The sequence below is a fragment of the Helianthus annuus genome, chromosome 13 (assembly GCF_002127325.2).
Source record: "Helianthus annuus cultivar XRQ/B chromosome 13, HanXRQr2.0-SUNRISE, whole genome shotgun sequence".
Lineage (NCBI taxonomy): Eukaryota > Viridiplantae > Streptophyta > Magnoliopsida > Asterales > Asteraceae > Helianthus > Helianthus annuus.
The window spans coordinates 115,752,596-115,769,442 of NC_035445.2; the positions used below are offsets into that span (position 1 = coordinate 115,752,596).

The window sequence follows — 16,847 nt, forward strand, 5'->3', positions numbered from 1 at the left end:
TCATGAATGTTGGTGAGGTTTTGTGTTTTTGTTGTTGTTCTGGTGTGTAGATTTAGGGATGAATTGGTATTTTGTGTGGCTGATGATTTAATGCTTTGAATACAGAGTGGAGACGAAGTAATTGCTATATGTCGTATGCTAGCGAGATTTAGCAAGGCGCTTAGAAAGATATGGCTTTTTTAAGCAAGGCGTGCAATATAAGTAGACCCTTTTGTGGTATATGGTATTGTAAAGAACCAACTAGGTCTTCTTGATTGTTATTAGCAGTTGTAAGTAGTCTGCAAAGAAGCAAGAGTAGGTTTTGACTTGAGTTATCTTTCATAGTTATAACTAATTTGTTGTGAGCAGTATATACTTTTCTCTTTTTTGTGTGTCATTTTTCAGTTATTCTTAGTTATCTGCCAATTCTTTCTCCTTAGTTACAATGGTAAATTGGTAATTGCAGAGATATGATTGCAAGTTTTTTTTATACATATTAAACTGGTTTCATTCTAATGTCAAGGATGTTTGATTAAAGTGTATCACTTTCAGCATTTTAACATTTTGATTAAGACTGTTTCACTTACAGATCGTGGGTACTATTCCCCAGAGACCGTCACCCTGTTAGTGGCTCTAAAAGTTCGTTATAGACACAGAATTACAATTCTTCGTGGAAATCATGAGAGCAGGCAGATCACTCAAGTGTAAGACCATTACTTTCTTATTCTAAAATAGAAAATCGTACACACACATACATATATATATAAAATTTTGCAACAAAAACAAAGGTAAAAAATCTACTAAACATTAGACACTTTGAATATCAACCTTACTCGATTTTTGGTCAAACTCATATTCCCTTTTGGTCAACTCAGATATGGATTCTATGATGAATGTTTGAGAAAGTATTTTACCGACCTGTTTGATTACCTTCCTCTTACAGCCCTTATTGACAGCCAGGTTATAATATTACAAGTTTCACGTTTATACCATCATCATCTTATAATAAAACTGAACTGTTTTTTATATCATAGATCTTTTGCTTACATGGAGGACTTTCACCATCATTGGATACACTAGAGAATATCCGAGCATTGGACCGCATACAAGAGGTGCTTTGTATTTCTTCATCCTGCAGAACCTGATAATATGTATCTTACCGATGCTTTTTTGGTGAACTTGTAGGTCCCACATGAAGGACCAATGTATGTGTCACACCCCAACCGATGGCGGAATCATCGGGGCATGGCACTGAGCGAAACAGATTGTCCAGAAGTTCCCATAACAATTATCATTACTATTCAATTTATATAATACGTCCCATACCGTACCTCAAATAGTAAACAAATTATTACAGATAAGATCCAGGCAAATATTCTGTTCCGACAACTCAGATTTAAATATAAATATTGTTTATTTAAGTCTAGAGACTTAAGCAGCAAGATCTACAGACAACTATGCTCTAGACTTTTATTCTAGCTTCGCCTTCCTATCAGGTAAGCATCTTAAACGCCTGTCACATACGTTAAAATAAAGTCAATACATAAAATGTAAAGGTGAGCATACAAGTTTGATAATAGCATATAGAGTTTGAAATAGTTTACGCATAACCAGCACGTACACAGAGGAAAACGAAGCATGTTAATTATCGACATGGATCTATCGATACCAATGACTGCGGGATGACTGCCCGAGGCAGTTCGCAAAACATGATTACCACCTTAATCCATGCAAGTAATTGTCCTTAACATCCCCCATGTGAACAGGTGCTGAGTCCAAACTATAGTACTATCGTCGTTAAGGCAGGTAGACAGCATTCCACGTGTAAGCATAACAACAAGCATTCATTTAGTCACGTAATACATGCGATAACGGTTAGCGTTTAAAGTAATTGAGTAGTGTGTTCGATTGTGATTTAGAATAAGTAACGTATGTAACACCCAAAAGTGCTAAAGCAAAAAGGATTCGAGTATACTCACAGCGATTGATGGATTGAAGGGAACGCTTGAGAGTAGAGTTAGCCTGAATAGTTCGATAGTATGACGATAAGCAACGCGTAAACGGAAAATAAGTGTTGGAGGGTCGGACAGCTGGTCGATCGGACGGTAGTCCGATCGGACGACTGACTGTTCGGTTGACAGTCCGTTCGAACAGCTCTCCGCTCGGTCGGTAGGACGATCGGATGGTTGTTCGAGTGGATTGTTTCTTCCTTTGAGAAGGATGTGTTTGTGTATGATGGTTTGGCTTTTGAAGTTTTCGTTGTAGCATTTGAAAACATTGAAGTATCTTTACCCTTCAGGTCGGTCGATCGAACGGTCGTTCGATCGGCCGGCAGCCCGATCGGTTAGGTACTTCTAACAAGGCAAGTTCTCAGCAGAGTGTCACCTGATCGGATGGCTGTTCGATCGGGTGGCACTCCTAGTGCATTGAACATGTTGAAAGTCAACTAAGTGTTGAAGTATAGTATCTCATGATCCGAAGAGTAATTCGATCGGACGGTAGTCCGATCGAACAGCTGTTCGTTCAATACTAGTCTTCAAAATTTATTAAGTGTAGGGCCATGTGTTAGCCGATCGGCTGGCTCGTCGTTCGGATGACTGTCCGATCGGCTGGCTGTCCGTTCGGACAGCAGTCCGATCGGTCAGCATCCTGACCTGGTCGGCCTGTTCGTCTAACACTTGGTTGTTCTGATTTGTCGTTTTATTGAGATATTTTGAGAGCGAGTTGAACAATAGAAAACTCGTCTTTACTTGGTTCTCCTGATCGGGCAGGAATCACCCAAATCCGGCCGGTGAACTGTTCGGGACGGAGTTTAACGTTTAACCAAAGTCGGTGAATCTCATGGATAGGATCCGGATCTTGAGTCATGCAACCACCGGAATGATTAGCAAGTCGGCACAAGCTCCGTTTCTATCGGTTTGATGGCATTGAGTGTAAAAGAGTTGAAAGAAAGTTGGAAAACTATCTTTCAATCCTTTTCACCGTGTAAAAGTTTAGATCTATAACAGATCTTTGTTTGTTTATGTGGAAATCGGCTAGATCCAAGTTATTCTTGGTGGATTGAGGCCAAAACATGAAATTCTTCAAGAACACCATGATGACATCATCCTAGAACACTTGAATCTTGATGATTTCACGGTTAGAAATCAAGATTTGAAATATAGAAAGGTGTAGGAGTACGTGTAGATCAAGGAAGTACAAGATTTAGGACGAAATCTTACCGGAATCGAAAGGAATCTGAGAAAAAGAGGGGAACACGAGCTGGTCGGTCTGAGGTTTCCAAAAGTAGAAAGGATGACAATTACAAGGGTATTAATAGTGTGCCAAATGAGGAAAGTGCTGGCCGATCGGCCAGGCAGCTCGATCGGACAGCCTGTCCGATCGGACATCAGTCCGATTGGCTGGCTGTTCGATCGGCTGGTAGCCTGATCGATCAGCTGCACGATTCGAGTGTTCGATGCGACGATTCTTGATATTTCGATTTTGATTGAGGACGATGCGAGTACGATAGAGTTTCCTATTCAATTTACTTTTAATCCCAACCACTATATCTAACATACAATCATCTATATCTCGCGCTATCTCTTCTCCACCAATTATCATGATTCGATTTCGATTGAGTTTGACTGAGTTTCGATTTCGAGTCGAGTTTCGATTGATTACCACACACAACATAAAGTAGACACGCACAAGTAACACATAAGGCACACACACACGTATATTAACACCAAAATTCGCGTAATTCGAGTCTCGAGTACGATGATGATTAGATTAGCTCGATTATTGATTAATTGACTTTATCGCATTGTTACTTCCTATTATTCACAGTCGTAAAGCAATTCGCATTGACAAATAAACTTCGATTAATTCGATTGTAATTAATTACTCCACATAATACAACTAACGTAAACATAAAATAGACTAACTACCGTCAAAGAAGTCAAACAGGGATGGACAGATCGCAATTAGCGATCATTTCTTCCTTTGACTTCAATCTTTGATTTTGACTTTGACTTTCAGTAACACGGGGTGTTACAGCCTCCCCTTGTTTAGGGAATTTCATCCCGAAATTAGGCTGAAAGCTGCACAACTCCGTGAATCACCTTTTGCTACTTTCTCTCTCTAGACTTTCACTTAAACAACTGCGGGTACTTCGCCTTCATGTCGCTTTCGAGTTCCCAAGTGAACTCCGCGCCTCGTTTGCCTTCCCATCGGACTTTCACGATAGGAATGCGCGAGCGTCTGAGCTGCTTGGTTTGGCGATCCATGATTTCAACAGGCTTTTCCACGAAGTGTAGCGTTTCGTTTATTTGAAGGTCGTCGAGAGGTAGAATTAGATCATGCTCAGCCAGGCACTTTCGGAGGTTTGACACATGGAAAGTCGGGTGGACATTACTAAGTTCCTCCGGTAGTTCGAGTCTGTAGGCGACTTTTCCGATCCTTTCCAGAATCTTAAAAGGTTCAACATATCGAGGCGCTAGTTTCCCTTTCTTGCCGAATCTGACCACACCCTTCCAAGGCGATACCTTTAGGAGTACGTAGTCGCCAACGTCAAATTCCAGGGGCTTGCGTCTTCTATCGGCGTAACTTTTCTGTCTACTTTGAGCTTTCAACAAGTTGTCTCGAATTTGGAGGACTTTGTCAGTCGTTTCTTGCAATAGCTTAGGACTGGTTAATTGCGAGTGACCGATCTCGTGCCACACAATTGGTGATCGACATCTTCTTCCATATAGGGCCTCGAATGGTGCCATCTGGATGCTGGTATGGTAACTGTTGTTGTACGAGAATTCGACTAACGCCAGATATTTGTTCCAATTACCACCGAAGTCTATGACACACGCACGGAGCATGTCTTCAAGAGTACGGATCGTTCTTTCAGTATGTCCGTCGGTTTGAGGATGGAATGCGGTACTTAAGTTAAGCGACGTACCTAGAGCTGCTTGAAACGTTTCCCACAATCGCGACGTAAACCGGGCATCACGGTCAGAGATGATGTCACGAGGCGTACCATGATTACAAATGAACTCGTCGGTGTAGATTCGGGCTAATCGTTCTACCTTGTAGTCTTCCCGTATTGGCAAAAAGTGGGCTGATTTGGTCAAACGATCAACAACAACCCAAATGCTGTCGTGACATGATGATGTGAGCGGAAGCTTCATTATGAAATCCATAGCTATACTCTCCCACTTCCATATAGGAATTGGGGGTTGTTCGAGTAAGCCAGAGGGTCTTTGATGTGCAGCCTTCACCCTTGCACAAGTCAGGCATCTTCCGACATAGAGAGCGATATCCCTTTTCATGCCCGGCCACCAGTACTTGTAGCGAAGATCCTGGTACATTTTATCGGCACCGGGATGAATAGAATACCGAGATTTGTGGGCTTCGTCCATTAAAATCTTTCGCAATTCAGTCCGCTTAGGGATCCAAATTCAGTCCAGAAAATAAAAGATCCCATTCGATTTGCTTACAAGCTGAGCTCCATCGTGGTAGATTCTCTCCTTCTTCAAGGTGCGTTCATTAAAATAAGCATGTTGGGCTTCACGAATGAGGGTTTCGAGATCGTGTTGGGCTTGAGTATTACGAATGCTGAGCAACTAACTTCGTCTGCTGAGCGCGTTGGCAACGACATTTGCCTTGACTGGGTGATAACGAATCTCACAGTCGTAATCGTTAAGAAGTTCTACCCATCGGCGTTAACGCATGTTGAGTTCTTTCTGATCAAAGATGTGTTGTAAACTCCTATGATCGGTGAAGATCGTACACTTGGTACCATACGGTTAGTGTCGCCAAATCTTTAATGCAAAAACAACCGCGCCTAGCTCGAGATCATGGGTTGTATAGTTCTTCTCGTGGATTTTGAGTTGTCGAGAAGCGTAAGCTATAACCATGTCCCATTGCATGAGAACACAACCAAGACCAAGGTTAGAAGCATCACAATAGACAATAAATCCGTCGTTCCCATCGGGCAACGTGAGAACAGGAGCATTGCAAAGCTTATGCTTGAGGGTTTGGAAAGCAGACTCTTGTTCAGTTCCCCAAACAAAAGACTTGTCTTTATGAGTAAGGGCGGTAAGCGGCACAGCGATCTTGGAGAATCCTTCGATAAATCGTCGATAATAGCCCACTAATCCGAGAAAAGAACGGACTTCAGACGGGTTCTTTGGCGTAATCCAACTCTTAACTGCTTCAATCTTCGCAGGATCGACATGGATACCTTGACTATTCACGATGTGACCCAGAAACTGAAACTCTTCTAACCAGAATTTGCACTTGGAGAACTTGGCATAGAGTTGGTTCCACTGGAGTAACTCGAGAACCAAAGTAGATGTTGCGCGTGTTCGGCCTTCGACTTGGAATAGATCAAGACATCGTCGATGAACACGATGACGAAACGGTCCAGATAGGGCTTACACACGCAATTCATCAGATCCATGAAAACTGCGGGTGCGTTGGTTAAACCAAAAGGCATAACAACGAACTCATAGTGGCCGTAACGAGTGCAAAAAGCGGTTTTGGTATATCTTCTTCCTGAATGCATAGCTGATGATAGCCTGAGCGTAGATCGATCTTCGAGAAACACGTAGCACCTTGCAGTTGATCAAACAAATCGTCGATGCGAGGTAGGGGATAACGGTTCTTGATGGTTAACTTATTCAATTCCCGGTAGTCGATACACATTCTGAACGACCCATCCTTCTTTTTAACGAAGAGGACTGGTGCGCCCCAAGGAGAGGTGCTCGGGCGAATAAAACCTTTCAAGTAATTCCTGGAGTTGGTTCGAGAGTTCCCGCATTTCGGATGGCGCGAGTCGATAAGGGGCTTTGGCTACGGGGTTAGCTCCAGGAATGAGGTCGATACGGAAGTCGATATCACGACTTGGCGGTAGTCCAGGAAGATCATCAGGGAACACCTGAGGAAATTCACGGACCACGGGAACGTCTTTAACTTCTGTCTTCCTTTTCTTTCCCTTCTCCGCTACTACAATGTTGGCCAACAAAGCTCTGTATTCCTTGCGGAGATACTTGCTAGCTTGGACACACGACATGAGCTTGAGACCTTTCGAAGCAGTTTCACCGTACACACATAATAGATCACCATTCGCGAGTGAGAATCGAATCATCTTGTCGAAGTACACAACTTCAGCATGGTTTTTGTGAAGAAAGTCCATGCCTACTATGAGGTCAAAACTTCCGAGCTGCATCGGAATGAGGTCGATTGGGAAGATGTGATTGTTGAGCTCGAGAGTACAATCACGAAGAACAGAATTAACGGCGACAGTTCTTCCAGTAGCGACTTCAACTTCGAATGACGAGGGGAGATAAGAGCGTTTATGACTAAGGAGCTTCTCGAATTCAAACGACACAAAGCAGTTATCGGCTCCAGTATCAAACAAACACGATGCATAAATACCATTCACAAGGAACATACCATTAACCACGTTGTTGTCAGCCTGGGCTTGACGAATATTGATGTTGAAGGTTCTGGCGCGTGCTGCTTGTTGCTGCTGCTGAGGCTGTTGCTGCTGCTGCTGGGGCTCTTGCTTCACCACCCTGTTCGGGCACATGTTTGCAAAATGGTTAGGATCACCACATGCAAAGCAGACTCGAGCATTGATCGTGGGTGCCTGAGCCGCTTGTTGGCCTTGCAGGGCTGGTAGTAGAGCTTGATGAGCAGTGGCAGGAGCTGCGGTGTTACGGGGACCATAGCGACAGTTGGCAGTGAAATGACCCAATAAGTTGCAATGAGCGCAGAAACGACAGGCAAGACCCACCGGATGATGATATGAGCATGTCGGGCAGAGTGGGTGGGGACCTGTGTAAGCACGCTTTGCTGGCGGCGCTTGAGTAACTGGTGCTGGTCGATGATGAGACTGCTGCTGAGCCGGTACGGCTTGCAGAGGAGCAGCAATGGTAGTGACAGCACAGTTCTTGTTGCTGTTGTTGTTGTTGTTGTGCTTCTTCTTACGGCGTGATGACTTGGATGGTTGAGCAGTGGCAGTTTCGGCGGCCGGTGCAGTGGTGGCTTGATGCAGAGACTTGGAGGGCTTATCGCAGAAACCAGCTTTTACTCGCTTGTCGTTGATCTCGGCGGCAAGCAAGTAAGTCTCTTCAATTGATGATGTCTTTGCGGCGTGAACAAAATCGGCAACACAATCGGGTAGAGCGCGAATGTACTTCTTGATGGCCATGTCTGACGTCTTGACTTGATCGAGACAGATGAGGCTGAGCTGTTTAAAGCGAGCAGTCAAGGCAGCGTTGTCTCCATCCTTCTGCTTAATGTTCCAAAACTCGTCCTCCAGCTTTTGGCGTTCATGGGGAGGGCAACATTCGTCCATCATAATGGCCTTCAGCTCTTTCCAAGTCAGCTCATAAGCTGCATCATTTCCGTGTTTGTTTCGCTCGGCCGTCCACCAGTCTAGAGCTCGGGACTGGAAGACGCCGGTTGCGTTTAGGGTACGGAGATTTTCTGGACAACCGCTTTGGCGCAGAGTGACTTCGATGGAATCAAACCATTAAAACATAGCTGTTGGGCCATCTTCTCCAGTGAATTCCTTTGGTCCGCATGCCTTGAACTGTTTAAAGCTGAAAACAGTCTTGGTAGCATCTTTGGGAGCTTCAGTTCTCGACTCCTTAGATGATTTGCTGACGTTTTCATAGACATCGCTCACAGCTTTTGCTACTTGTTTGGCGATGATAGCAGCAAGACGTCTGTCTCTCTTTTCTTGGCGAGTAAGTGGGGTTCGGTGTCCAGATGACGACATTGTCTGCAACAGACATCGTCGTAGGTCTTAGACACATCACAATCGAATCTCACCTCACACGTCTACTACGTACTAAAGCTCAGGAACACGTTGAAGCACGTATCACATAAACACATAGGCACATAACCAGAGATTCACGTAGTCACTGAAGCACACAAACACGTAAGCACGTAGGGCACAAAACACAGAAGCCCATACGCATTCAATCACAGAGGCACATAATATCATGTAGTCCTCCTCTCAGCACGCAGAAGTACATACAGTATTCCGACTGCCTCAAAGTTTGCGAGTATTTGAATATAGCGATCGCGTATAGCATATCGATTAGTATAGTATGAGCGTAAGTCATAGCATAAGGTCGTTCATATTGTAGCGACTTGTTAGCGTTTTGAGATAGAAGAGCAATGCAGGTTGTGAGTGTCGATCGGAGTGAGAGCAAAAATCGAGTAAATATCAAAATTAAACACATAAACAGTCAAACTCATATAAACACATAAACGAGTCATCAGAGTCAGCAGTTGCAGGCTCAGAATCGAAACACGTAAAAATTAAAAAAATAGATTGTCTGCGGTATTAGACATTGACTATCCAAAGCGTTTCGACTATTCTCAAAAACTTGTCATCGCATTCCGACTTTCGGAATCGGCCTCTGCCTCGATTCTTGGGCATTCGGCGCGCATCCCTTGAGCCATACTTGTGAGTTCAGGTCGTTGGAGTCCGTCGAGGCTTTGGTGAGAGTTTTGGTAAAGTTTATGGACAGCCGTCAAGGTTAGGGTTTCACCCCTGGCTTAACAACTTCCCCTTGATTTTAGTAAGATAGAGGAGATTATTCATCAAAATATGGATTTCACTCCTGATTTGGTATAATTCCCCCGTTGAACAAGCGTTTGTTATTGAAAAGAATGAAGAAATCATTGATAAGTTGATAAAAATAGCATTGATCAAGCAATTCAGTCGAGAGTTTGCAGTTTTCACACCTAATCTTGGCTAAATCGCTTTCTTATTTTTGAAAGTTCGAGTGCGGTGATGGTGTAGTGTAGGCGAGAAATAGCAAGATATATAGCACTTAAGCTTGGTCTGTTGGTTCCTAATTATAGTCTAGGTCTCTAAGACATCGACCCGGACTAGGTCGAGTCTTACCTAATTCCCTATAGTTATGGCTCTGATACCAATCTGTCACACCCCAACCGATGGCGGAATCATCGGGGCATGGCACTGAGCGAAACAGATTGTCCAGAAGTTGCCATAACAATTATCATTACTATTCAATTTATATAATACGTCCCATACCGTACCTCAAATAGTAAACAAATTATTACAGATAAGATCCAGGCAAATATTCTGTTCCGACAACTCAGATTTAAATATAAATATTGTTTATCTTAGTCTAGAGACTCAAGCTGCAAGATCTACAGACAACTATGCACTAGACTTTTATTCTAGCTTCGCCTTCCTAGCAGGTAAGCATCTTAAATGCCTGTCACATACGTTAAAATAAAGTCAATACATAAAATGTAAAGGTGAGCATACAAGTTTGATAATAACATATAGAGTTTGAAATAGTTTACGCATAACCAACACGTACACAGAGGAAAACGAAGCATGTTAAATATCGACATGGATCTATCGATACCAATGATTGCGGGTTGACTGCCCGAGGCAGTTCGCAATACATGATTACCACCGTAATCCATGTTAGTAATTGTCCTTAACAACCCCCGCGTGATCGGGTGCTGAGTCCAAACTATAATACTATCGTCGTTAAGGCAGGTAGACAGCATTCCACGTGTAAACATAACAACAAGCATTCATTTAGTCACGTAATACATGCGATAATGGTTAGCGTTTAAAGTAATTGAGTAGTGTGTTCGATTATGATTTAGAATAAGTAACGTATGTAACACCCAAAAGTGCTAAAGCAAAAAGGGTTCAAGTATACTCACAGCGATTGATGGATTGAAGGGAGCGCTTGAGAGTAGAGTTAGCCTGAATAGTTCGATTGTATGACGATAAGCAACGCGTAAACGGAAAATAAGTGTTGGAGGGTCGAACAGCTAGTCGATCGGAAGGTAGTCCGATCGGACGGCTGACCGTTCGGTTGACAGTCCGGTCGGACAGCTGTCCGGTCGGTCGGTAGGCCGATCAGATGGCTGTTCGAGTGGATTGTTTCTTCCTTTGAGAAGGATGTGTTTGTGTATGATGGTTTGGCTTTTGAAGTTTTCGTTGTAGCATTTGAAAACATTGAAGTATCTTTACCCTTCAGGTCGGTCGATCGAACGGTCGTTCGATCGGCCGGCAGCCCGATCGGTTAGGTACTTCTAACAAGGCAAGTTCTCAGCAGAGTGTCACCTGATCGGACGGCTGTTCGATCGGGTGGCACTCCTAGTGCATTGTACATGTTGAAAGTCGACTAAGTGTTGAAGTATAGTATCTCATGATCTGAAGAGTAATCCGAACGGACGGTAGTCCGATCGAACAGTTGTTCGTTCAATACTAGTCTTCAAAATTTATTAAGTGTAGGGCCATGAGTTAGACGATCGGCTGGCCCGTCGTTCGACTGACTGTCTGATCGGCTGGCTGTCCGTTCGGACATCAGTCCGATCGGTCAGCATCTTGACCTGGTCGGCCTGTTCGTCTAACACTTGGCTGTTCTGATTTGTCGTTTTATTGAGATATTTTGAGAGCGAGTTGAACAATAGAAAACTCGTCTTTACTTGGTTCTCCTGATCGGGCAGGAATCACCCAAATCCGGCCGGTGAACTGTTCGGGACGGAGTTTAACGTTTAACCCAAAGTCAGTGAATCTCATGGATAGGATCCGGATCTTGAGTCATGCAAGCACTGGAATGATTATCAAGTCGGCACAAGCTCCGTTTCTATCGGTTTGAAGGCATTGAGTGTAAAAGAGTTGAAAGAAAGTTGGAAAACCATCTTTCAATCCTTTGCACCGTGTAAAAGTTTAGATCTATAACAGATCTTTGTTTGTTTATGTGGAAATCGGCTAGATCCAAGTTATTCTTGGTGGATTGAGGCCAAAACATGAAGTTCTTCAAGAACACCATGATGACATCATCCTAGAATACTTGAATCTTGATGATTTCACGGTTAGAAATCAAGATTTGAAATATAGAAAGATGTAGGAGTACGTGTAGATCAAGGAAGTACAAGATTTAGGACGAAATCTTACCGGAATCGAAAGGAATTTGAGAAAAAGAGGGGAGCACGAGCTGGTCGGTCAGAGGTTTCCAAAAGTAGAAAGGATGACAATTATAGGGGTATTTATAGGGTGCTAAATGAGGAAAGTGCTGGCCGATCGGCCAGGCAGCTCGATCGGACAGCCTGTCCGATCGGACATCAGTCCGATCGGCTGGTAGCCTGATCGAACAGCTGCACGATTCGAGTGTTCGGTGCGACGATTCTTGATATTTCGATTTCGATTGAGGACGATGCGAGTACGATAGAGTTTCCTATTCAAATTACTTTTAATCCCAACCTCTATATCTAACATACAATCATCTATATCTCGCGCTATCTCTTCTCAATCAATTATCATGATTCGATTTCGATTGAGTTTGATTAAGTTTCGATTTTGAGTCGAGTTTCGATTGATTACCACACGCAACATAAAGTAGACACGCACAAGTAACACATAAGGCACACACACACGTATATTAACACCAAAATTCGCGTAATTCGAGTCTCGAGTTCGATGATGATTAGATTAGCTCGATTATTGATTAATTGACTTTATCGCATTGTTACTTCCTATTATTCACAGTCGTAAAGCGATTCGCATTGACAAATAAACTTCGATTAATTTGATTGTAATTAATTACTCCACATAATACTACTAATGTAAACATAAAATAGACTAACTACCGTCAAAGAAGTCAAATAGGGATGGAGCAAGGAGAGACAGATCGCAATTAGCGATCTTTTCTTCCTTTGACTTCAATCTTTGATTTTGACTTTGACTTTCGGTAACACGGGGTGTTACAGTGTGATCTGTTGTGGGCTGATCCAGATGACAGATGCGGGTGGGGAATATCTCTACGTGGAGCCGGCTACACGTTTGGACAAGATATAGCTACGTGTTATTTTTAACAAAGTGTTGTTTCTTTCTTCTTTGATGTTGTTAGAATCCAGTGCAGAGATGATACCTTTAGTTCTTTTCCTGAAGCTAACTTAATGCTGCAAATAAAATTAGATACGAATGGGTCAACTGGATAAGCTTATATGTGAGATCTGTCGTGAAGTGCGGGGTGTATTACTGATGTGCGTGAAGTGTGTTATATTTTAGATGTATATTTTAAGCCCTTTTTACACTTTTAGCCAAGTTTTAAATTTATAAAACACAATATTTACTAACACTAAACACACATATGGGCAAGTGCACCCATCGTGGACGTAGTATAGTGTTGGTAAGATACCGAGGTCGTCCAAGGACACAAGAGCTTTTAGTACCGGTTTATCCTCAACGTCTAATCAAATCAAAATGTTAGAAAAAGATTTATAAACTAAGAAAATAAAAACTAACTAAATGCTGAAAAATAAAAATAAAAACAGATAGACAAGATGAATCACTTCGATCCGACTCGTGTATTAGTATAACCTTTGATTATTTTCGCACTTTTGCACTTGTTTAAGAGAATATCTTAGTTATTGTAGTAGGCCCCTCTTTTGAAGGCGACGTTACCCTCAACCTAGTAGTTTGAGTCAGCAAGGATACAATCCTAAAGGGTCGGATTATTGAAAGATAATGAATTAAGTTATTAATGTAAATTATGGTAGGCCCCTCTTTTGGAGGTGACGTTACCCTCGACTAAGTAGTTTGAGTCAGCAGGGATACAGTCCTAAATAGCCGGGTTATAGTATTAATAGTAGTTAACTTATGAGGGGGTCAAAGAGTTTGGATCCCCGCCATCCAATACCTATGGGCATTGAAGGAGATCCTACTAAATTTGACCCAGGTCCCTTGCAGGACCTCTAAACCGCTGAACAAGGGCAAGACCCTTACCAAACCGTTCCCTTAACCCCCCGACCAGGTAGCCAACATACTTCCATATAGACCGTGGAGATATGAATGGTGAAAATCTTTTATTTTATATAGACAGTAAAATAATGCCAAGACACCACGGACAAACGATAAGGAAGAATCACCTTCAACATAAGCAACTAGTTATTAAAGTCATTAATACAAAACCAAATAAAAAGTGCAAAAGATTAAAAATAAAAAGTATTATACTAAACACTTGTCTTCACCAAGTGATGTAAGAGACTTAGGCAAACATGGCCTTGATTGTCAAGAACTCTTACAATCAATCTTGGATCCCGAGACGACTCACACACTCTATGATGGACAATGGATGATGGTGGTGGATGATGGTGTTATGGTGGTGGTGGTGGTGGATGAAGTGTGAGAGAGGTGGTGTGCCAAGGGATGAGTTGCAATGAAACCAAGCACTCCTATTTATAGGCTGAACAGAAGGCTGGGCACGGCCCCGTGTCCGCTAGGCACAGCCACGTGCCTGTCTGACACTCTCTCTCTTCATTAATTGTAATTCGCAATTACAATTAATACGCCTGCAGTACTTTCGCCACGCCCCCGTGTTCACTGGGCACGGCCCCGTGGTGGGCAATAGAAGCTTCTACTGGTTTGTCTTTTCTGCTGCTTCTTGGGCACGGCCCCGTGCTGGCTGAGCACGGGGCGTGTTCAGTCTTCTGCCTTCTCTATTTTGCTTGGGAGGATGCTGTCGAGGGGTCGGGCAATCCACTTATGTTCCTTTTCTTGTATTTATGTTAGAATTAGCTGTCTTTTTGCTTCTTTTGTTAATTTGAGCTCATTTAATCCTGAAAATACAAAAGAAAGACAAAAACACTCTTTTTCCAACATTAGTACTTAAAAAGGGTTAGTTTTATGCCTCATTTGATGTAATTTATATGTTGCATTTTACACACATCAAATACCCCCACACTTGAATCTTTGCTTGTCCTCAAGCAAAACTCTTTAATATGTGGCTTACACTCCCAAATGGAATGGGTAGAAGAGAAGGTTTTGGCTTGTCATAGAGTGTCGGGAATCCAAGGTCTTTATTGGGTTTTATTTTTATTTATTTACAATCCTATTCGTTATAATTTATTTAGAACGTTTTATAAGATAAATTACTTATTTGGGCATAGCATGCCTTTTTAAAATTCCATTTATATACAAGTTCACATACCTCACGGGAGAAATCACTCACACTCGGCCGAAGGTGTATTTTTTTAGTGAATCACTCGAGAGCGGCATGGAACTTGTTCCTACCATAGGCTTGCCAAGCAATCAATCCTCCTCCTTTTTAACTTTTTACCTTTGTAAATATCAAGAGGACTTTTTGGGTAAAGGCTTGGGCTAAAGGTGGGTAGTTGGGTTAGTGGTTAGTAGAAAAGGGCGAAAATCGTAAAAAGCGTCGGTTTTCGTAAAACATTTTGTTTTAGTGACTTTTTATTCTTAATGAAGTGTTTCTTCAAACAAGCTTTTGTTTTAAGAGCTTTGTTTGTTTATTTCTAACTTCATTCATTTTTTTTTGAAGTCACACGAAAACCGAGCTTGTTACTAAAATAAAGGGAGAAAATAAAAAAAAAGGTTTTTGGTGGGTAAAAGGGTTTTTATGGTAAGAAATGAAAAGGTTTAGGCTCAAAGGGGTTAACTAGGGGGAGTTTTTGGGTAGGTGAAAAGAAAAATAAAAATAATGGTTTTGAAAGAAAAAGGGTTAGTCCTAATGCCTCCATCATTTGCTTACTTGGGTTTAAGTTGGTAAGGACCGGGAATGAATCGTCGTGGCAAGTTCTAGAGTCGTAAGAACCAAGCGGCTATTCACAAAAGAAACGAAAAATGAGCATTTAGCGTAAAGATGTATATTTGTATGCTCAATAAAGGCTCAAAACTCACTTTTTGTGGGAATGGGTTTTTCTATGTGATCAAGTATATATAATCGAATTTTAACTAAGCTTGTCATGCCGTTTCATAATTTTCTTATGTTAGTTCTTTTTATCACGACGCTATCGGTTGTAAATGTGTAAAAATATAACCTTGTTAGTCTTAGAATTCCCAACTTAAACTTTAGCCCTTGCTGTCGCGTGGCGCGACCCCCTGTATTTTCCAGAACAGTAAACTGCCATTTTGGTCCCTGTGGTTTGGTCACTTTTGCCACTTTAGTCCAAAATTCAAACTTTTTGCATCTGGGTCCCTGTGGTTTCAGTTTTATTGCAATTTTGGTCCAAAAATGAAATCAGATCATATTTGTCTTATAAAATCCTGCAATTTTCTCATTTTCCTCATGGGCAAATAAGGTCATATTTGTCTTATAAAATATGATATTTATTTATAAAAAAGAAATGATCATTTTGCCCCTGCGGAAAATGACAAAATAGCAGGATTTTATAAGACAAATATGACCTGATTTCATTTTTGGACCAAAATGGCAATAAAACTGAAACCACAGGGACCCAGATGCAAAAAGTTTGAGTTTTGGACTAAAATGGCAAAAGTGACCAAACCATAGGGACCAAAATGGCAGTTTACTCTTTCCAGAAAGTTGCAGCTGAAATGCTGCATTTTTTCAAACTTCGAAAACTCACCAAAACGTACATAACTTTTTCGTTATTAATCCGTTTTACTCGATTCTTTTTCCTACGCAATCGTAAATTGATTCTCTATCATATGAGCTGGTAATATAACATTCGAACTAAGAAAAATCTTAACTTAAAGCCTTTGGCTTTACATGCTTGTTTTCAACTATTGACCCATACATATTTATATTAATAAAACTCGCATATCTCAGACATTCCACAACCAATTTACTCAAAACTTATTTCTATTGTCCGTAAAACATGGCTTAACATTATTAACTAAAAATCTTTACCCGGGTCCTTAATCTTTACGTAATTCATTATGATTACAAAACTTATGCACATTTATTCGACCCGTTCGTATTATTGTCAAACAACTCTTTTGTTTAAGGTCGAAAGCTAAGTCTTTTGACCATTAACCTAAGTCACCATTCTTGGTTAGCGCTTATATGCAATTCTACCTATTACCCGGTTACAATACCATAGCCGTTACTTAG

The 16,847-nt window shown here is 41.7% G+C and overlaps 1 protein-coding gene across 1 annotated transcript; it reads left to right on the forward strand.

Annotated features, from left to right (window-relative positions):
- Positions 1-495: 495 nt before the first annotated feature.
- On the forward strand, positions 496-12,843 carry LOC110939468 (serine/threonine-protein phosphatase PP2A catalytic subunit-like; the record flags this gene model as incomplete). The annotated part of the gene is made up of 5 exons (XM_035982322.1): positions 496-683; positions 855-939; positions 1,014-1,091; positions 1,165-1,188; positions 12,739-12,843. Coding segments are annotated over 5 exons (480 nt in total), but the record flags the coding sequence as incomplete, so codon positions are not given.
- Between the last annotated feature and the right edge of the window lie 4,004 nt (positions 12,844-16,847).